This window comes from Colletes latitarsis, chromosome 11 (assembly GCF_051014445.1).
Source record: "Colletes latitarsis isolate SP2378_abdomen chromosome 11, iyColLati1, whole genome shotgun sequence".
NCBI classification, from domain to species: Eukaryota; Metazoa; Arthropoda; class Insecta; order Hymenoptera; family Colletidae; genus Colletes; species Colletes latitarsis.
In genome coordinates this window covers 5,351,592-5,375,220 of record NC_135144.1, presented here as the reverse complement: position 1 = coordinate 5,375,220, position 23,629 = coordinate 5,351,592, and the positions used below count along the sequence as shown (strand labels likewise).

General features: G+C 35.3%; 1 protein-coding gene across 3 annotated transcripts in view; it reads right to left on the bottom strand.

The window, feature by feature from the left end:
* Glurib (Glutamate receptor IB) overlaps window positions 1-23,629 on the bottom strand; it is a 999,595-nt gene that overhangs the window by 301,158 nt on the left and 674,808 nt on the right. For 2 of the 3 annotated variants that reach the window (XM_076777661.1, XM_076777660.1), the window contains one exon: window positions 3,680-12,798. Coding sequence is in view for 1 of the 3 variants with exons in the window: in XM_076777660.1 (XP_076633775.1) it covers window positions 12,724-12,798 (75 nt within the window). In the remaining 2 variants the exon portion in view is untranslated. Of the gene's footprint in view, window positions 1-3,679; window positions 12,799-23,629 lie in introns of those variants that run through there. The other variant, XR_013080681.1, reaches the window with a different exon arrangement.

Sequence of the window (23,629 nt, the reverse complement as noted above, 5' to 3'; positions counted from 1 at the left end):
ACTTTCGAGAAAAAAATTCGAGTAAGTGCTGAAATTTTTGGGTGAAAAAAAAGACTTTCGAATTGTTTTGGAAAAATTATTTTTAGTTGCAGGGGTCAATTGTAAGCATTTTTGGTCAACAGACATACCCCCGAAATTCTACTCAGTTTCGAGAAGAAAATTCCTTACCGAAAATATAATTTCTGGCCAGAAATGTCTGCCCGAATTTTTATGCGAATCTTTAAAACGTCATAACTTTTGAACGGATTGGACGATTTTAATGTTTAAAAAAGCAAACTACGCGCATTTTAGTGTAGAATATGCACAAATCGTAAAAATATTGGGAAAGTTGGTCCTTGACTTCGCAAAATGAGAAAAACCCCTTAAAAATGGTCCAATATTCAAACAGCTATAACTCCTACAATAGTGAATATATTTCAATGAAATTTTTTTCTGAAGTAGAGCTGCTAGGTACCAACAAAAAAGTATTAGACAACTTTTCTGTAGGGCGTCAAACAAAATTTCTAAAAATGAAAAAGTAATTTTTAAGAAAAATCGACAGGGGGTAGCTGCTGAAATTTTTCGGAGAAAAAAAAAAATTTCAAATCGTTCTTAAAAAAATATTTTTGGCTGCGGGGGTCAATTACAATTATTTTTGGTGAATAGATATACCCCCGAAATCCTACCCACTTTCTAGAAAAAAATTGAAGAAGGTATGAAATTTTTGGGTGAAAAAAAAGACTTTCGAATCGTCTTGGAAAAATTATTTTTAGTTGCAGGGGTCAATTGTAAGCATTTTTGGTCAACAGACATACCCCCGAAATCCTACTCAGTTTCGAGAAGAAAATTCCTTACCGAAAATATAATTTCTGGCCAGAAATGTCTGTCCGAATTTTTATGCGAATCTTTAAAACGTCATAACTTTTGAACGGATTGGACGATTTTAATGTTTAAAAAAGCAAACTACGCGCATTTTAGTGTAGAATATGCACAAATCGTAAAAATATTGGGAAAGCTGGTCCTTGACTCCGCAGAATGAGAAAAACCCCTTAAATATGGTCCAATATTCAAACAGCCATAACTCCTACAATAGTGAATATATTTCAATGAAACTTTTGTCTGAAGTAGAGCTCATGGGTGCCTACAAAAAAGTATTAGACAACTTTTCTGTAGGGCGTCAAACAAAATTACTAAAAATGAAAAAGGAATTTTTAAGAAAAATCGAGAGGGAGTAGTACCTAAATTTTTCGACAAAAAAAAAAATTTCAAATCGTTCTTAAAAAAATATTTTTGGCTGCAGGGGTCAATTACAATTATTTTTGGTGAAGAGCCATATCCCCGAAATCCTACTTATTTCCTAGAAAAAAATTCGGGAAGGTATGAAATTTTTCGACAAAATTAAAAAATTTCAAATCGTTCTGGAAAAATTATTTTCGGTTGCGGGGGTTGATTACAATAATTTTTTATGAATAGACCTACCCCCGAAATCCTACCCACTTTCTAGAAAAAAATTCAGTACGGGCGGAACTTTAAACGTTAATAACTTTTTAACGAAATCTCCATCAACAAATTGGTATTTTTGATTTTCGTCCTATTTTGGCCTCTAGAATCTCGCATTAAAATTTTTCCCAGGGGTGGCCTGTATAAGTAACGTTTGCTTTGTCAATAAATAAACGATTTCGTGTTAGTTCATAATCCGCCATTAAAATTTTTCCCAGGGGTGGCCGAACACCCTGTATACTGAGTAATATCTTGGGTGTCTCAGTCTAGCATTGGTATTCAAAGAAGGCGATAACAATTAATATATTCTTAACATATGTTATTCTAATAAACATTCTTAATAGAAATATATATTTTTATCAGGCCAGGGGGTGACCTCAGCGGCGTTGCCTAAATGTTGCTAAAACAAAGGTTCGACCAAATTAAATACGTGCGTACACGTATCGTAAATACACGCTCGTCAGCTGTTCGCCTCGCTCTCCTAGCGACTATCGGTGCGCTTGGAGGGGAGATCAGCTGCCGTTTAGCGTAGTTAAGTGGACTGTATTTATTTATTGCTCGCTGATAGTTATTATTTAAACTATCAACGAGACTTTTGCCCTGAACAGAGGAGAATTCACTCGTATCTGTCGGGGGCGGTTTCGCCACGGACGGGTCACCAAATGGAGGTCGTAAGGCTCCAAGTGGGTGGATTCCGTGAGCACGTTCACCGTGCGGGTTGACGTATGAACGTCGCGCAAGGAGATTTCCCGCGACACTTTATAGTTACAAACAATCATTTATGGCATCTGGAATAAATCATAATTTATCATATTAATTGTAAGATTGACATCTCTACAATCTCAGGAAAAACTGATGTTTTGTGCAGCAGCACAATGTCGCACGCCAAATTAATTTTGTGCAAACTGATTGGGGGAATATGCTTGGAGGCTCCAGTACGATGTAACCGTCAGATGAAGTCTTCGGTCTGTTTGCTTCGTGCTCTGTGTTTTTCTCGGTGTTGTTGGTTTGATTTTTTGACTCAATCTACTCTATGGGCCAAGTATCGGCCGCTGATTAATTTTACTTTACTAGTACGCCGGTCAATCATTTTGGCGGTGAAGTTAGTCGGTGGGAGGAGGGATGTAACGGTGGTTTTTAATCATTTTTGCGGGCCCGGGTTTTTTCGCGAGGAGTCTACAAGCCCGGATCAGTGCTTGGTGCCCAGGTTGGCACCGGTTGTCGATGTTATTGCAGATAGTAAAGTCATAGAGCGACTGGATTTGTAGGGCCATGCAGATTTTAAATGAATTTACTAATTAAATAGCCGCCTTAGGGGCACTAGGTTGTAAGCAAAAACCTTGATCGTTTATGAAAGGTGTGACTCTACATCCGTTGGCTTTATGAATTTACTGTTACGCTGCAACAACTGATTAAAAACTGGATCGGTGCGGCACAAGCAAATAGTATAGTCATGCAGGATTCATTTTAACCAATAACTCACAATTCGCGTTGATCTGATTGCCTTGCGTCTCAATAGTTATAGCTTTATAGCATGGAATGATGTCATGTAGTAGGTCATTGAATTTGTCTTAACAAATGCTATCATATTATTAACAAAAAAATATATAGTTCCATTTAAAAAAATTAGTTTCACCTTAAAATCTTCCCCACCACTCCACCTACACAAAAATTATTTATACCATATAAACACTTTTTTGATAATTTTAGTACCTCGTGAGATATTCCACCATTCACACTTAAACGTAACACCCTGTATGATCTCAAGTTAATGTATATTACGCTTAGTGCACTGTGAAACTACGTTCACGCACAAAGAGAAGTAAAGTAATAGTAATACCGAGTTAATGACTCGTACGTGTTTAACAACTGTTTACGCTTATATTACGTGTTTAATGTAATATTTGCGTTTCTTTTTTTAAATGTAATATTCCTATTCCTTTCAATGAATGAAAAACGAAACTGCTTCGTAAATAGAAATAATACAGTGTAATAAACAGTATTTGGAAAAAATAAATGGAAATAATTCATAAGAAACAAGTTTTTTTTTTCATTTATAGTAAATCACTGTGTACAAATACGAATGTGAGTGTCCTCCATACCATGCCCTTTATACGTATTATTCTTTACTTACCTACGAATTGCTTGAAATGGAAAGGGATATATTATTCGAGAGACGTTATAGTTTACATTTAAATAAACGATCCTGTATTGTGACAAATTTGATTGGTATACAACGGTTTATAAGGGAAACGATCGTATCGTGCCACGGAATGGTACGGGAGATGACGAAGGATACTCGAATCGAAGGTACAAGCGTAATTCTTATGCAGCGATGAGTGAAAGCGCAAACTGGAAGACGCTATTTTCATTTCTCTCGTTCGTTCTCATTTTTATTCGATCGTTTAATTCTTTTACGCTCCTTCGGGCGAGTTTCAAGTTTCGCTTTTTTTTTTCTAGTCTCTTCGCGCGCTTTCTACTTTTACATTTCGCGATACGTTGTTTGATCAGAGACTGAGTTACTCTACTGGATTTCTATAAATACCCCCCAGCGTAACCTCGCTGTTCGCTTCGATCGTCGAAGCTAGTCTTCCCCGAGACGTTGAAACGTCGACCGAGATCGAATATTCCCGCTGATCAATTCTTCTCGTATTATACAAAATTAAAAAATCTCGCCTTATTTAACAGAAACGAGCGTTACAGTTCGAGGTTGTTCGCGGATAGTATTTGTAGTCACCCAGCACGGTGTATCATCGATTTCCCGATTTATTTCACGCTTTATTTTTTTTAATTAAAGGGGCCTTCTACTCGAGATCTTCAAAACATATTCCTTCTGTATGTTTTACTCCAGTACTATCTCTAATAGCTTTTTTAAACTTTGCACACTTACTTGTACGTAGCTCAAGGAAGCGTGTCTCTCTCCAGAAATATTTATTTATTGAAAAAATGATTCGGCATAAAAAGATTGCTTAATGTTTAGTGCAAGTATCAATATGATTGGGACTGTAAAAAGAAAAGAAAATGGACATTGTTGAAACGATGAAACTTTACGAAATGACTCGTATGTTTGAATAGACATACAGTGGTTGCGGTTAGGGCCATTAAAATACTCATACTTGATACGCGCAACAAATTTTGTGAAGATTGGTTAACCAGGAAGAAGTATAATAATTACAAACGACATAAAGTTGAACAAGGTCACGTTTTAAAAATCTAGTTATTAACTTGGTCGTACAACATCCTTTGCTAAACACGAATAATGTTACTAAAAAATAAATTACATCACGTTTTGCATTAAATTTCCAAGTTCCAATAAAGTTAAACCTTTAACTTTTATGTTACCTTACAGTTTTTGTAACTTTGCCAATCGTTCTAATTTCAATCTAATTTCAATCAATTCTGAAACATAGATTGAACGCTGAAAAGTTTCAGAAAATGCACGGAAACTGACATTAATTTAGAGTAGAAGATCCCCTCGATGCATATACGAAAAGAACAGTGCAGGATGAATGGTGAGCAAGCGAAGACTGACTGGTGCAGTCCTCTGGCAAAGAGAATGCCAGATCTGATCCTCATCGATTTTAATGATGTATTGTAGGTTTGTAGATTTACATGTATAGTAATTGTAATCGGAGTTATAACTGCAGATGGCCAGTTAGTTATGGAAAAAGTAAGTTTAAAGTTGAAAAAAACTGTTTAGTCATGTATTTTCTAGTAATAGATCGTTCAAGTCAACAATGATTGTGGCGTGGTGGCCAGTGTAGGAAACTAGTAGTAGACTTTTTTTTGCGTTTATTAATCGTATTGCATTCTATTATTATTTAACACCTGGTTAGGAAGATTGAATAATTTTGACAGTTTTTATTATTTTTATTAATTACTAATCAGTTACAGGCACCTGCCTACGAAAGAATGATTAGATTTGCATGGTATGTAGCTAAAATATCAAATAATGAGAAAAAAGTTTTCTAAAATGCTAGTGACATTAATTTCCCGCTCAATTTGTATACATTTGAATGTTCCTGTAACCAGGCAAGTTTCATGAGGTGTTCGCGATGTTATATGTATTTAAGTTTTCATTGTTTTCATGGTAAATTTTATCCACATTTGTTTGCAGGTGCAAAATAAAATTGATGTACTTATATCTTAAAATACGTATATTTTTTATTTTTGCCGTTTACTGTTCAACATTCAAAAAGAAATTAGGAAAATATAATAAAAACTTTCAAAATTATTAAATCTTTCTAATCAGGTGTTAAAAAGTAATACAAATAATAATATTACTAACAAAATTTACCACAACCGATCAAATGAGCGTTTTTAAAATTTAATTTACAATTTTTAACGTAAAATTTTATTTTAGCGGCATTCAACTTCACGATTTTTTAATAGTATTCGTGCAATGAATTTTTCAATAATCACTTCTATTCTTATTGTTTTTTTGCAAAAAACCGAACAAAATTTGGTATCAAATTCTGGTTAGCTTTCGATATAAAAGGAAATATATAACAAAAGTGAAGGGAGGAGATCTACAATTTCCACTGTCTTAGAACAGTCTAACAACGCGTATTAAAACTGGTAAAACTGTAATTTTTTACTTTCCACTAGCTCTGTCTCAGTTTTACGGGTCGGATCTTTCTCTCGCACGTGAGTCGTAATAGTTGTGATCAAGGGACGTAATGTTAGTATTTACTATGAAAACATACGGTCAACGACCTTTCCAAGGCTATAGTGAAAGTTCATTGACCTCGCGAAGTAAACAATGAAAAGTAAACAAACGCTTTGAATCCTCATATCTCCAGAACTAACCACGCGATCGACTTGAAACATAAATCGTTATATCTCCGGAAGTAATTAAGCTATCGACTTGAAACAAATTTCATTTTAGAGGGCTCTTCATCCTCTATTCTATGAATATATCAACTATTATTATTTATGCTGTCTTCTATGTTTATTTTGAAATTTGCTTTGACTCTATGCACCCAAAGAAGTTTCAGCAATTCGTCTCGATTATACGACTGATGTGCGATAAAATTGGATTATAGATTGTTTATTTAATTAAAAATGAATTTAAATTTGTATATAGGATATTTGCGTAATTACTAGCCAGCATTTTCTCATGACTAATGGTTTTTTTTGAAACCGAGTACGGTATCGATTTAAAACAAAATTCGTTTTCAAAGGTGTTTTATCTTCTATCCGAAGAAAATTTAAAAATTTCGACGTAGTTTGTAAATGAAGTTAAAGTACTAAGTTTATACATTTAGAGTAAAGTTACTGAATATTTTTGTTCAGATTTTTACATTGCTTGCTTTAAGAAAGATATGCGACATAAAAGAGAAATATATTTTACGAAAAAACAAAACACAACATTCTATACATATAATGCAAACATTAGGAGTACGTTGCCTTGTAAAAGAAAAAAAGGAAGACTGATCATTTGACCGGTCATAGTAGGAATGTGTAATAAAAGAAAAAATTTAAAAAAGTTCTAGGCGTCATGGGATTCCAACTCAAGACAAAATATTACTATCTACTTTCCTACGCTGGTAATTACACCACGATCATTCTTGGCTCAAATGATCGATTCCTAGAATATATTTGATTATGCGATTTTTTCAAATTTTGCACTTATTTTTGTTTATAACTGGCCATCGGCGGCTATAACTCCGGTTATGATTGTTGCACATGTGAATCTACAAGCCTGCAAAATATCATTAAAATCGGCGAAGATCAGATCTGACATTCTCCTTGTGAGCTGCACCTGCAACGACGCCAGGACGGTGTATGGGGATTGTTACATCATTTATTTATTTGTTTTTGATCACGGGTTACTCGTTCGTTCCGTACCGGTGAATTCTCGTGGATAGAAAAAGTTACGACAAACATCAACACGAAAACATTAATGGCAACAACGACGGGGAGAACAAAAATACCGTCGCGTTTTGAATCTGGCGCCGCGTAACACCGAAGAACTCGTGGACTCTGCGAGTCGTTCATGCCCGTTCTTCTCAATTAACCCCCTACTGCATGAATTCCATTTTATCCCTGATTATTTATACGTTCATAAATGAATAATCATGTAGATGCAAATTTTTATTGCATGGACGAGTAAAGAACTTACAAGGACATGAACGAACCGACTTTGATTTAATATGCTTTTGCGGAATGATAGTAGAATGATCCCTCTTGGTGTACGTAAAATATTAGGTGTACATACTCAACACTTTTTAAGATATAAATAATTAAAGTAGAATAATTACAAGGTAACTCCGTATTACGATTATTCACAGGATGTGTTGTAAAATTTAATATCAATTCAGTTCATAAGATTTTGTGTATTTTTGTATTGGAAAAAAGTATTTTAGTAGACTGAATTAATATTAAATTTTACAACGCATCCTGTGAGTAGTCGTTATATGTATCTAACTTATTATTATGCCATTTTAATTATTTATACCATAATATGTGTTGAGTATCTACGCTTACTATTTTATATACACCAAAATGGTCCGCTCTACTATCATTCTGCAAAATCACATTAAAATCAAAGTCGGACAGTTTGTGTCCTTCGCTTGTTAGATCTTTGGTCCGTGAAAGTTTAATATATTTGTATAAATAGGGAATCTATTGACGTTTCGATTCTTGTCTTGAATCCTCTTTAGTATATACGACAATTTATAAATCTATAAATCTTTGCTGTATTATAAATTATAAACAACTATTTTTTTCAATTTTATAGATTATTATACAGAATAGAGTAATTAAGACATTTCATTTATAGAACTCACTTAATTTTTGTAACAGACAAAATTTTTAATACTTTTAACTAATGTTGCTCAGTTTTTTCAAATTCATATCAATTTTTCTTTTTTTAATTTCCAATTTTTATGTCAGCATTTGAAAAAGTAATGTACATGTATGTCCAATTTCAATTTTCAATTTATACAAATATACTACGTTTTTACAGACTAGTGTAGTAAGCTTCTTAACTAATAATCACTCTATACTATAATAAGTGAATAAATTAAAAAATTTTCTAAATAAATCTAGAAAACTGTCCTCAACAAAATTTCTTGGGACTGTGTCTTTTGGGTTCCCGAATGGGCGATTCATGCAATAGAGAATCAATGCGCAACCGCCGATTAATTAGCATAAATTCTAGTGGATCACGCTGCGGGTTCAACGTAGTCGTAAAAACCTACGGCCTTCGATCAAGATGACTCGAGTTTCTCTTCCGAACCGTTCTGAAGTTACAATTATGCACGTTGTGTACCGTTCGTTACCATGTAGTTTAACGACTGAATACCCGATATACGCATTATCTATCATTATTAACCGGTGATAGATAACAATTAATCGTAATAAGAAAATCTGACGATATGATAGGTAGATCGGTCTCGTCGCTGCCACGTATAAAACTTGCTCGGCTCGCTCGTCCCGCTCGTCGGTCGATCGATGTCCCTTCATGTTGCACAATGGTTCAATTAATCCGAAATACGCATGAAATTACACTTTTTATTTTGTCACGAGGCTAGATTATTTTGTATCGCTAACGGTGGTTCGAAAAATGCGACCAAGAACATTACAAATAATTATTCAGATACTAACGGATTACTCGAATCGACTTAAAGCAACGAATTTGTATTACAAATTACTTTTGATTATCTATCTGTTGTGTAAGTTTTGTTTTTTTAGAGGCGTTTTCAAAGTATAAAAGTCTGTACATAAATATAGCACGGTAAATCTGTTTCTATGTATATTGAAACAGCGTTTACGTTTGTACAAAATGAAGCATGTAAATTAATTTAACAAAATAGAAAAGTACGAAACAAATAAAAAATATTTATCATCAGTAGACAATTAAACTATTTTATTTGTTTACATAGGATATCTGTTTTAATCAAATATTATTGCCTCTGTTAGTTTTTGAATATTTTCTGCTCTTATTTCGAGAACATGAGGAAACTAAAATATAACATTAAATAAATTTTAATAATCCTCCTTTAACAAGAGTATCAATTTGAAAATCAAATTCTGCGAATCATCGTTTGTATAATAAAAAATGTTGAACCGTTATCGTTACAATTTTTTACAGCGTTTTTCGTGGTTCGTACCACTGTGCATCGAGTTTCCAACCCGATGGTTGCATTTGGGAGTCGCGAACGTCGAGACCGCACGGAACTAAAAACACGAAGGCTCTTTCTTTGGGTAATTGGCGTGATTTTCGGTAATCGTATGGCAGTTCGTTCGGTAACCAAACGTGAACTGAAGTTCAATATAAACAGCTAGTTAGTGTATTCCAGAAAAATAGTTTTATACGTCGCAACATGCAATTTGGCTCTGCGTTGCCTCCTCCTGTTACGTCCAATGTTGGAGCTCTCATCGTCATTATTTTGATTATCTTGAATTTTGATTTAGAGTTGGTATATTATCACGAATCGCCACGTTTGATTTGTATAACAATAAGTTTGAAAATATGAAATTTAATTGGAATCATAGTTATAGCGAAAATAGACACGTCGAGGTCACACCATATACAGGGTGTTCGGCCACAACTGGGAAAAATTTTAATGGAAGATTCTACAGGCCAAAATAAGACGAAAATCAAGAATACTAATTTGTTGATGGAAGCTTCGTTAAAAAGTTATTAACGTTTAAAGTTCCGTCCGTACTGAATTTTTTTCTCGAAAGTGCGTAGGATTTCGGGGGTGTGTCTATTCACCAAAAATGATTGTAATTGATCCCCGCAACCGAAAATAATTTTCCCAGAACGATTTGAAATTTTTTAATGTAATTTTTTAATAACTTTTTAACGAAGCCTCAATCAACAAATTGATATTGTCGATTTTCGTCTTATTTTGGCCTTTAGAATCTCCCATTAAAATTTTTCCCAGGGTTGGCCGAACACCCTGTATACTTTGTGTTTGATTTTCAGACTTGAGCAAGATATTATATTTGAGAAGAGAGAAACCTCAAATTATAACGTATAATTTGTCAATGTTTTTAGTATTTATACTTTCTCTTCACGAACTACAGTTTAATTTTATACAATTCATCGTAAGGTGTAACGTACTACAAATGAATTTAAATTACATATTCTAGCGTTGCATAATTTGATTTGTTACGAATTACTTATAATTAATTCTCAAATGCATTTCAGTTTTGGAAATAAAATTAAATTAAAATCTAATTTTTATTATTTCTAATTTATTTACCAGTAGTTCTTTAGTTTTCCTTATATTTTAGATATTCGACGAACTTCATTTTCATATACCAAGGGTAACTCTAATAACAATCGAGAATGTTCAACAATAAAATGTTCGAACCAACTAATTTTCTCAAGAGATATTCCAATATTTCTCACCATGAAATTGGATTCGCGTGCTTTTCGAAAACGTCGTAACATCGGACATAGTCAGAGGAGGAAACACTGTCGTTTGGCACAAAAAACCTTGGCCGTAAACGTCATTCATCAAGCCAGATCACGTCGATCCGCCGACGCAAAGGAACTCCTTGACGGTGACGGCGAACAATGACATGTAAAATGTAATAATGCCATACAACAAGAAAACGACGCTCCTTCGTCCTCTCTCGGCTCGGATCGACGCGAACTGGCAATGATAGGGACTTAATAATGCGTTTACACGATTAAACCTATATCCATACGCTCGTCACGTTCTCTCGTCCACACGTAATCTCGCGTCGTACGTACATCTTTCAATAAACGTCTATACGTATGTATATTTATATTTATATTTATATTTATATTTATATATATATATTTATATATACATAAATGCATATGTATGTATTTATTTATGTATATATGTATATACCATTTATCACACACGCATTGTTCACGCATCGATGTGATTATACACCATTATTAGTTAAAAAACGTATCGCGGCTCCAGTGGTTTTCGTCACATTATTATTTCTCTTTTTTTTTTCTTTTTTTTTTAGGTTTTACTTCATTTCTTTTTACGCAACGAATAATTCTCGCGAGATCCACAAAATAGGATTGCACTGGGTGTACATTGATCATCGTAATTAATCCATAATAAAACCTACCGATCGTAATAATAGTAATCAGAGTAAAGGTAATAATAATAGTAGTGTCGTCACGATCGACCCGTCTATCTGGTATGCGGCTCGACCAGGTATTCCTCAGTATCTCTTCGTCCTGCGGACGCTCCTCGTCGATCGTTCCTCTGTCGCGTCATCTTCGTTCCTCCACGTGCATTCCCCCTCGTATAATATGTATATATATACGTACGTGTGTATGTGCGCGCGAACATGTTGGTGTGTCGGTGTGTGCGTGTACGGGTTTTCATTCTCACGGAAATGGCAGTTTAACGTATCGTTTCGAGTTGCTGGTTGCACATGCACCCACCCCAGGACCATCGAATTCTACTATCGAATTTCGCGACCTGTCGTGTCACCGACAGCCAGTGTGTTCGTTTGTGTCGTTTGCGTTTTGATTCGTCTCGGTTTGATTCGATTACAATTTATATACAATGTACAAACGCGGCCGGTTGGCAAGGATCCTCGTCGGACTGGCGCGACCATTTTTTGAATTCGAGTTCGAGTTCAAGTTCGTCGCGGTTACGAGAGTCCTCGTCAGACCGTGACACGGCTTTTTCTGTTTCCTTGGGCTTCCAACGTTCGCGTTACCGTGCACAGCGAGACTCGATCGCCGATCTACGACCGTGCTCGAACGATGGTTACGAGCACGGAGGAACTTGAAACGGGGAAATTGCGAATCCTCGAGCACGGTAGAGCGACGTTGAAAGCAGCGAGATTAACGGCGAGTCGCGGAGATTCGACTAGCGGCAAACGCGTTGCTCAGGGTTGCGGATCGAGGATTAGCCATAGTCTTTTCGATCGTTGCGATTCACGACTAGCACCGGCGGACCGTCCTACGGTAACTTCGTAGGACGACCTGTCGCGTTTACTTAACGTACTCAGGCTTGTTGTCGCCAATTTTGCCAGTCCAGACGCGCGGGGAAGCCGGCGTCCAGGGCACCGCGACGTCCAGCATCATGTTGCTGGGTTTCCGCTGGAACGGCGAGAACCTGATCTTCTTCGGACTCTTTGGCGGCGATTCCGCGAATGTGACGCTTCGTCGCGGTCTTCTGGGCGGCGGTGGCGGCGGCGGCGGGGGCACAGCCGCCACCAGGGGCGGCGGCGGAGGCGTGGGCAGGGAGATGGCGGGCGACTCGCTTGGCGACTCCAGGTAATTTACACCTGGGTATGCGTATTGCTGTGTACCTGGTCGCCCTCGGTATTGCCAATCGCGTTTGCCGGAGCGTAGTACTGGAAATTCAACGGTGGTGCGTTTAGCGATGTGCCACTCAGATATTTGGGATGAATTCATGGAGAACAGAGGGATCGTTCGGAATCGATCTATTCTTGCTCACGATGTCAGGGATTTTTATGAAATTTGTTAGCGCAAATTTGAATTTACAAGGCACAAGACACACACATCTAAGTAATGTATCAACACTTATATGTTATTCGTAATATTATATGTGGCTGATATACTAATCAACTAAACAATATATACAGGGTGTTTGGCCACCCCTGGGAAAAATTTTAATGGGAAATTCTAGAGGTCGAAATAAGACGAAAATCAAGAATACCAATTTGTTGATCGAGGCTTTGTTAAAAAGTTATTAATATTTACAGTTCCGCCTGTAGAACGGCAATCTGCGAACAGCTGCTATAATGGTTCTCACTCACAAGACTGTAAGGCTGTCGATACGTCAGTAAGTAGAGTTTCTCATGGTCAGTGAGAACCACTGTCGTATGCACGCAGCAGTTTGCAAATTGCTGTTCTGCAGGCGGAACTTTAAACGTTAATAACTTTTTAACGAAGCCACGATCAACAAATTTCTATTTTTGATTTTCGTCTTATTTTGGCCTCTAGAATCTCCCATTAAAATTTTTCCCAGCGTACGAACGTATCATCAGTGTTACAGAAACTCACATAATCTCATTGAAGCTTTGTGTTTACTAACAAAATAAAATCCAATAAAACTAAGCAAAATGACAGTCAACTCCTCAATGTAATAACATTTCAAAATGATGTCCGTTATTATGAGTATTTTTTTGTTATTACATTATTAATTTTTTCATTTTCTCTAATCGCAGCAAATGCGTCATTAATCCTCTGTACTAACTGGTTACAAGTGTTAATTTGTGCTTCATAAACTTTTGCTTTCACAACTCTCCATAAGTAAAAATCCATTGGTGTGATATCTGGTGATCTTGGAGACCATGAAATTGGTCTTTCTCGACCTATCAATGACGATATCAACTACCTCGGCACGTTAATATAAGAGTTTATGTAAACACAAATAGATATTCATAATACGTTTATACGTTGTGTCGACGAAATGCCACTTCATTATCGTTTTGTAGTATCAGTTATAACTCATTAATAAAACATTTAAGAGCATATGTTCACATAATATTTTTTCCTTTTGTTTTTTTTTTTTAATTCATGTTTTACGTCGCATAGATCTTCGGGCCATTAGCGACGACTTTCTGTATGTTTCTGTGATATCAAGGCTATAGGTGATGTTATCTTGTATGTTTGCCTTTGGACGATGTATCTTCTACATTAATATAGTAGAGGGTTGATCGTTATAATTTTGTTGCATAGGTTACAGGTTGGTAGTTCAGTTTTTTTCATTAGGAACTCGTGTGTGAGTTTACAGTGTCCTGTTCGTAGCTTTGTCATGATTATTTGGTCTTTCTTCTTCACATTATTGGTGGGTAATGGTTGATAAAAATCTTGTGTTATTTTGTGCGTTTTTGTTTTTTCGGACGGGATCCATAATATGTTTCATTCTTGTTTTGAGGCGTGATTTATTGTAACAGCAAGGTTTTGATATGAGATTTGTCTTGGGGTTCCATTTGATGAGAGTAGAGTTCTTTGGCTGCAATGTCAGCTTCCTCGTTGCCCTTGATTCCCTGATGGGGTGGGACCCAGGCAATCGTTATGCTTTTGCCGTTGTTGGTAAGGTCTCTGTATAGGTGTTGAATGTTTGTTATGATTTCGTGTTTGGTCGTGCTGTTGGTATTTCCCATTCCGTTGATTACGCTTATGGAATCTGTAAAAATGATGAAGTTTTGGTGGTTATAGTTTAGCGTATGACGAAGGGCTTCAAGAACTCAGTAAGCTTCTGCTATAAAGATTGATGCGGCTTTGGGAAGATGGTGTTTTTTGGTCGCGTTATCGTAGGCGATGTCAAATCCTACCCCCTGGTCTGTGTATATTTTTCGGTAGTTTTGGTATTGCTTGCATAATTGTTGGAAATTGTATCTACGTTCCGTGTCACTTATTTGATCTTTAGGAAGTTTTGCAAGGAATTTTTCAGATCCATGGAGCTGTTTTCTCGTGACTACGTACAGTAGCTGGCGATGATGTGATCAGAGCTAGGCTACTGAACTTGGTTATTCTAACATAGAAAGGAATTGGTGATTTGCGTTTTTTCCTTATTAAGTGCATGTATTTATTTGTAAATATGTTGTTGTACGTTGGGTTATTTGGGGTCGAAGATATTTTGGCAGCATATTTTAAACTTAAGTATTTCCTTCTTTGTTCGAGTGATGTTTCCTTGGATTCAAACAGTATACTGCTTACTGGGCTGGTTCTGTAGCTTCCGGTAGCTAGTCTTAGTCAGGCATTTTGTATCGGGTCTATCATTTTTAGTGTACTGGGTTTTGCCGAGTTATAAACTGTTGAACAATAGTCTAGTTTGGATCGTATTAATGTCTGATAGGTTTTTATGATAATTTCCTGATCAGCTCTCCAGCTGTTGTTTGCTAGAGCTTTTATAATGTTCATTTTTCTTGTGCACGAAGTTTTTAGATACTTCATATGCGGCGCCCACGTTACTTTGTGGTCAAAAATAAGTCCGAGTATCCTGATGTTGTCCTCTTTTTCAATTTCGAAGTTTCTCGTGTAGAGTTCAGGAGAGTGTTGGTTCTGTTTGTGATGCCGAGAGAATATGATATACTTTGTTTTTTGGGAAGAAAATTTTAGTCCTGATTTTTCAGACCATGTTAGGAGATCGTTTGTATACTTCTCTGTAGGAGTTTTATGGTTGTGGTTATAATCTTTCCGCTGCAAGTTAAGGTTAGATCGTCTGCAAACAGGATTCTTTGTATTGGAGGTTTGATGCTGTTTAATATATCATTTATTACTAATAGAAATAGCGTAACACTAATTACTGAGCCTTGTAGTACTCCATTTTAATGGTTGGTTTTTACCATTTTAATGGTTGGTATAATCCTATTTATGAGGAAGTTTTTAATTAAAGCTATCATGTTGCCGTTTAGACCAATTTTAGCGAGGGCTTCGATGATGTTTATTTTTGGTATTGTGTTATATGCTTTTTCTACTGATTTGGTGAAAGGATGTTATTTGATTCGAGGAACCATCTGAGCCTTCTGTTGATTACTTTTTCTAAGAGCATACACATGTAGTTAGTTAGAGCGATCGGTCTGTAGCTTTCTGGTTTATTTCTATTTTTCCTCGGTTTGAGTATTAGTATGATTATGGTTTTCCTCCAATTGTCGGGGGAAACTTGACTGAGCCATATACAATTATAAATTTTTAGGAGGTGGTTGGTTCCGATTTGTGGTAATTCCTTGATTAGATGGTTTGGAATATTGTCCGGTCCTGTGGCGGAGTTTTTTGTGTTTTGAAAAGTACTTTTTACCTCATCCAGAGTTATGCTCGAATGTAGGGTGGGTATTATGTTGAAGTTGTTTGCATGGTCGCTACAGTTTGTTGGGCATTTATTGCCAGTCGTGGGTGTGTGTCATTCATCGTATTTTTTATTGTTTGAATTCCGTTGGAATGTTTCTGTCAGAAGGTCGGCAATATTCTTTGGATTGGTGATACAGATGGCATTTCCTATGTCAAAGAAGTGTATTTCTGTATTAAAAGTTCTTCCATTGATGTTTTTGATTTTATTCCATATGGTGTTGGGAGTGTGTTTGTTATGGATGATATGTATGGTTCCAGGATTGTCTTTTGCTTTCTTTTATTATCCTGCGAAATTTTGCACGAAGTTTTTTAAAATTGACCAAGTTTTCCGTCGTGGGTTGTTTTTTTGCTTTGTTAAAAGCTTTATGCTTTATTCGTTCCACCAAGGTGTATTTCTTTTCTTGGTACTTATTTGCTTTGTTGGCTCAGAGAATTCCTGTGGTGTTGTTTTGATAACAGTTTCCAGTAAGTCTATTTCTTGATTGATGTTATTTGAGTTGATTTCTCGGTTTTAGGGTTTCTTGGAGACTGTTGATTATTGTTGTTTTGTACTTATGCCAGTTTACTTCTTTGAAATTCCATTTTGGAGGAAGAGAGTGATTTTCTTGTATTGGTGAGGAGGGATGTGTGTAGGATACTTTAATTGGGAAATGATCATTGTCATGGAGGTTTTGGAGGGGTTCCCATTCTAAGTGCTGGGTCAGTTTACTGCTACAGATCGTTAGATCGATTGCAGCACTTAATTTACCAGTGCTTACAGTGAAATTTGAAGTTGGGCTGCCTGAGTTTAGTAGTGTGATTTCTGGGCTCTCTATTAGCTTTTCAATCATTTTCCCACGACTGTCCACTTTGTACAAACCCCAAAGATAGTGATGGCTGTAAAATAACCCATTGAGATAAATGGTGTCGGAAGTTGACTTATGAGTATGTCTAATCTTACTTGGAAGAGACACAGTAACCGCAATTGCTTCCAGGTTTATGTCAAGTGGGATTTCGATGCTATTAAATTCTTCGGACACCGCAAAGAGTACTTTCCCACTTGCGTGGTCTACGTGGTCCTTGGTCCTATTGAATGTAGTGAATCCTTTAAGCTCCGTTTGGGGATGTTTTTTAAAATTTGTTTTTTGAAGGCAGAGGATAGTTGGGTTGTTCTGTTTTAGTAAAAGCTGTAATTGTTCGTAGCGTGTATAAAATCCGTTTACGTTCCACTGTATTATATGTTTTATTTATATTAAGATTAGATTAGATGACCAGTATGTGGTTTGTTTTCTTTGTGGGGTCTGAGTTAACTTATTTAGCAGTCGGCTTATCTTATTTTTTATGCTTTGCTCTTTGAATAGAGGGCGAATATTTTGTAGCATTTGTGTCAAGGCTAGAGTATTGGTCGTATATTCTTTTAATATTTTTATTGGCTTTGGTGCATTTTCTAGAAAACTTTTAATTTTGAGGTAATTAAGTATATGGTTGTGTTCTTGGTTTTCTATATACGTTTTGGCTGGTTCGAGCATATCATTAATTTTGTCGAGGGTGAAGGCGGGGGATGAGGGCTGTTTTGATTTTTTGATGGATTGTTCAGGGGGTTTATGGAACTTTTTCGTTGATTTTAAATTTGGAGTCTTGAAATTTAAATCGCTTAATTTGACTGGTTCCGTGCTGTCTTCTGATGTTGTGGATAATAGTCTTTTGATTCCTGTTTTGTTTACGTTCGAGTCTATTTTTTTTATATCTCTCTGTTCGGTTGTGTTAGAGACCTTTTGTGTTTCTGGTTTCGGATATTCTATTGTATTTGAGTTATTTATTTCTATTTCTTTGGTGTGGTCATTGATATGTGGTGGAGTTTGAGTTGGATTTGAATTGGCCGGTAAACTAGTTTCGATTGGATTTGCGTTATTTGAACATTGCTTGGCAATGTGTTCCTCTTGATTACAGTTAAAACATGTCCGTTTTTCTGTAGTAGCAAATATTCTGATGATTCGTTATCTATTGTGATTTGAAAGGAGCTAGATATGTTTTTTGCATCGTCTGGACCTACGTAAATCTGTCTTCTAAAACTTAATATGTGTGACAGATCTGGATCTGTGATTCCTGCTTTTAGAGGGTTTATTTTTGAATGTACTTTAATATTGTTTTTTCTGAAAATGTTCTCGATTGCTGAGTTTGGGATTATAGGTGCTATGTCGGAGAATATGATTCGTTGAACCGGTAATATTATAGGGCGAACTTCTATGTTCGCATTGTTGATTAATATAGTTTTGTGTTTCGATATGAGACTTCTGACTGTTTCTTTATTGTCCAGATACATGCAAATTCTTCCGTTGGAGATCCTTGACAAGCTTTATGGCTTTGTCTCCTATTGTGTTCCCAACTGCTCGAACGTATTCTTTGATGGTAATACCATCAACTAATTGCAGTATTATTGTTTGATCTTCGGTCGGAGTGTACTCTTGTTTCGCAACGTGTGCGTATGAACTTCTAGGTATGGTTATATTGATTTTTTGGGCAATGTTGTTATTTTCCATTGAAATATATTGGTTTGTGTTGGTTGAGTGAGGTTATTAATTTCAAAAGTTATGCCACTGTATTGGTTCTCGTCCTGCGACATGGCGTTACGTACAGTGTACGTATACACGAGTCGAGGTTTAAAGTAGTGGTATTATGGTACCAGCACTGTTGTCAAACAGCATTCACTAACACTACGTATTTAGGACACACGTCAATGTTACGAGCTAGAAGTAAACACGTCCCATCGCATCGGTAGTCAAAACGAGATTCTGTACTTTCTTTTGTTTTTTCCTCATCTCTTATGTTATGACCAAAACTGTCCAATCTTATCGTGTAATATTTGCTCACATGTATACTTAATATACAGGGTGTTCAGCCAACCCTGGGAAAAATTTTAATGGGAGATTCTAGAGGCCAAAATAAGACGAAAATCAAGAATATCAATTTCTTGATTAAGGCTTCATTAAAAAGTTATTAAAAAATTACATTAAAAAATTTCAAATCGTTCTGGGAAAATTATTATCGGTTGCGGGGATCAATTAGAATAATTTTTGTTGAATGCACATACCCCCGAAATCCTACCCATTTCCACGAAAAAAATTCGAGAAGATACGAAATTTTTCAACAAAATTAAAAAATTTCAAATCGTTCTAAAAAAATTATTTTTGGTTGCAGGGGTCAGCCATAATCATTTTTGGTCAATAGAAATATCCTCGAAATCCTACCCACTTTCGAGAAAAAAATTTCTTACCAAAAATATAATCTGTGGCCTGAATTGGTTTCCCGAAATTTTATGCGAATCTTTGAAACATCATAACTCCCGTACGGATTGGACGATTTTAAAGTTTCAAAATGCAAACAACGCGTATTTTGGTGAAGAATACGTGAAAATTCCAACAATATTCGAAAAGTTGTTCTTTGACCTCACGAAGTGAGAAAAATCTCATAAAAATAGTCTAATTTTCAAACTGCCATAACTCCTACAATAGCGAAGATATTTCAATAAAACTTTTTTCTGAAGTAGAGCTCATGAGTACCTACAAAAAAGTATTAGACAACATTTCTGTAGGGCGTCAAACAAAGTTATTGTAAATCATAAACGAATTTTTAAGAAAAATTGACAGGAGGTAGGTGTCTAAATTTTTCGGCGACAAAAAAAATTTCAAATCGTTCCAAAAAAATTATTTTTAGCTACGGGGGTCAATTACAATTATTTCTGGTCAATACACATACCGTCGAAATCCTAGGCACTTTCGAAAACAAAATTCATGTAGGTGGACAAATTGCCGTTCTACGTTAATAACTTTTTAACGAAATCTCAATCAACAAGTTGGTATTCTTGATTTGCTTTTTATTTTGTCGTCTAGAATCTCCCATTAAAGTTTTCCCAGGGGTGGCTGAACACTCTGTATACGGGGTGTTTAACCTATTACTAGCCAGCAATTTTTTCGCAAACTATTCAAATTAAAAAAAAAATAAAAGAGGAAACAGTTTTACAGTTTCTTACGACCAATAAGAGAGTGTATAACAATTTTGCATATTTACATTATTTTTCGAGAAATGAACGTGATTTTAATTTTTTAAATGGAATGCCATATATTTTTTTATGCCATTTGAAAGTGTTTCTCAAGACGAATTCATTCTTATATTATAATACGAATACATCCTTATACTATGTACTATATTACGACTTTCGAGGCCATACAAGATCGAGAATGAAGAAAAGATTTGTAATATTTTGTAACATTTTATTTACGAATGTTTCTCTCTGATACGTCTTGGTTCATACAACGTGACTGAATATGTTGTTCTCATTTATTTTCAGAGTGCTTACATCTATTTCTACTCCTATTGAGCAATTTCAGTTCTACAAAGTTGATATACACTGTCCTATTGGTTACAAGAAACTGTAAAGCTTTTCCCTGGTTCATTTTTTTCTAATTAAAATGGTTTTCGAAAAAAAATTGCTGGTTAGTAATAGCGTGAATACTTGGTGTAACTACTTTCTTCTTTCCCCGAAATCTCTTAATAAACGATGTATCCACAAACTTTCCTACGTAGTTTCCGCAAGAACGATATATTCCACCTTTGTTGATGATAGTGCAACTAAAACTTATCGTTACTATGAAAAGTTAGAATACAAATTTGTGTTAAAATTGTATTAGTCTTGTTAAATAGAGATTAATAGGTAATCATTCTAGATAAAAACAAAAACATTTCAAGTCAGTATAATTGACAATCGTGGAGCTTAAATTACATTTATAGCTCATGTTTGCTTAAACAAATTCGAAACTAGTAAAATGAAAGTCCAAACACTCCATCTCCTAATTTAAAATGGACTATATCTTAAATTTCATTAGAATCTCTGACATCGAGCACACAAAATGATCAATTTGGCGTGAAATAACCTAGAAGTGGTCGGTGTGCGTTTATTTTTAGACGATTGACTGCGGATGTTTATACCAATTTATATTTATGTTTGGAAACAAACGAAAAACCGGCATCAATATATATTTCGTTGTTCGTAGACGTACGAACATTAAATTGCTTATTTTATTGCTTCAGGATAAATTATCACTAGATTGAGAATTTTATGGTTTTGTGGCGTAGGCGTGTATGGAGAACATATACTAATCGTGTGAAAAGCACGAGAACAATTATTTTTGTTCTCCCATATAAAATGAAACATATTCTGCGTATGTATTGTACATGTTTTCCATATTAGTATATGTCATACATACATAAAATATTAATATAGTCACTAGCAGAATACACAATTCTATTATTTTTACCATTTTGAGAAGGTTGTTTTGAAAGATGTTAAAGAGATTTTAAAATCAACTTCAACTTTCATTTTAGACGAAATATTTTATTTTTTACCTCATAATGTAACAGCTTCTTCCAAGTCACTCGAGTCAACGACCTATTTTCTAAGGATATTCAATAACATATTAAATAACATATTATTTTTCCTGAGAACATCTTGTTGTATAATTTAGACCTTTAAAAAAATATTAAGCAACACTACCACGTACATTCCATATATTTTTTGTATGTTTCTGCACAATTCCAGTATTTTCTACAGATGATATAATAAACGTCCGCAATCAATTGATAACCATTGTGATGAGAAAAATTTATGGAAAGAGTGTCGAGAGGAAATATGCGATTAAACGATGTCAGGAACGAGTCATCCAGTCGCGAGAAGATGATGAAAACAATGGTGCCTTCGATAGTTTTTTAAGTACCTTAAATTATTTCGAGTGCCTTAAACGAGGCTTCCAGTTGATAAGTGTGTGTGTGTGTGTATGCGAGCGATCACGAGTTTTTGTGATAAGAGTGAGTGTTTTTTTCTAGGTGCATAAGATTCTCCTTTGTTTGTGCAAAATACTCATTTCGTAAGAAATAATGGCGTCTTCCGCTTGTCACGAGAAGGGCAGAATGAAAACGATTTTATTCCGCCTATTATACGTCTAATGTGTAAGCGTTGCGATCTTTGAAAGCGACATGCGACTCGACAAACCACGCCTTGCTTACGCGATTTGCTAGAAAATTGTCCGAAGCCATGCACATTTCACGCTCGTAAAACTAGCATCTCATGATAACCAAAGCTGTCGAAACGACGAAAGAACTACAGAACCGAAGGAGCAGGTAGACACCGTCCGTGTTCACTTACAGTGCACGGTAATTTTCAATTAATAAATGCTGCTCTCCATTTTGTGTAAACCCTTTTTTCTCGACACTTTAATTTTGGTTTTTATGGTGGTTGGTCGATCTTATGAGAATAATAATATCTTTAAATAGACAAATGTAGTAGTGCTTACTGTCGAATTGTTCGAACGTAAGAAAGAAATGACGTGAAAATGCGATGAAAGTGAGAAACTGACAAGTGATGAACTCTTAATGGCAATGTGTAGATCGATTGCTGTCGAAGAAAGTGCATCGTCAGTTATCGTAAAAGTGGATTGATTATTTGCGATTGGCTGATCATTTTGGAGATTTCGTTTCTTAATTGCAACATTGAGACAAAATATAGACAATTTTTGAGTAACACGGTACTTGAATCGTTAAGTTTCAGTTCTATAGATCGAACATTCTGTTTGTTTTACCTTTTTGAATAAGGAATTTTTAATTAAACTAATTAGAAATATATGACAAAGCAAATGTTAAATTTATTCATAAATATTATCGATGTTTTACTGGTCATTTTCCGATAACAAAATAATGATTCGTAATACGTGAATTTAATAAAAATACAAAATTGTTTATAATTAGTGGATAGAGACAAATAATTTAATTAAAATCATTCTTCTTGATGAAAGAAGAACTTCTACACAATGATATAGGTTAAATATTGTAAAAATGATGTAAAGATGTTAATATGATGCAAATGTAATCGTTGCATAATACTTCACTTTGCTTTCCATTTTTATGTGTCCACATTGCTTTACGTTTTATTTACTGCTTAACATTATCATAAGATAACCAAGAATAGGTCGAGAACATCTATACTGGGTGTTCAACCACCTCTGGGAAAAATTTTAATGGGAGATTCTAGAGGCCAAAATAAGACGAAAATCAAGAATATCAATTTCTTGACTGAGGCATCATTAAAAACTTATTGAAAAATTAAATTAAAAAATTTCAAATCATTTCGAAAAAATTATTGTTTGTTCCGAGGCTCAATTACGATCATTTTTGGTGAATACACATCCTCCTGAAATTCTACGCACTTTCGAGCAAAAAATTCTTTACCGAAAATCTAATGTGAGGCCAGAAATGCCTCCCTGAAATTTCATGCGAATCTTTAAACATCATAACTCTTAAATGGATTGAAGAATTTTAATGTTTCAAAATGCAATC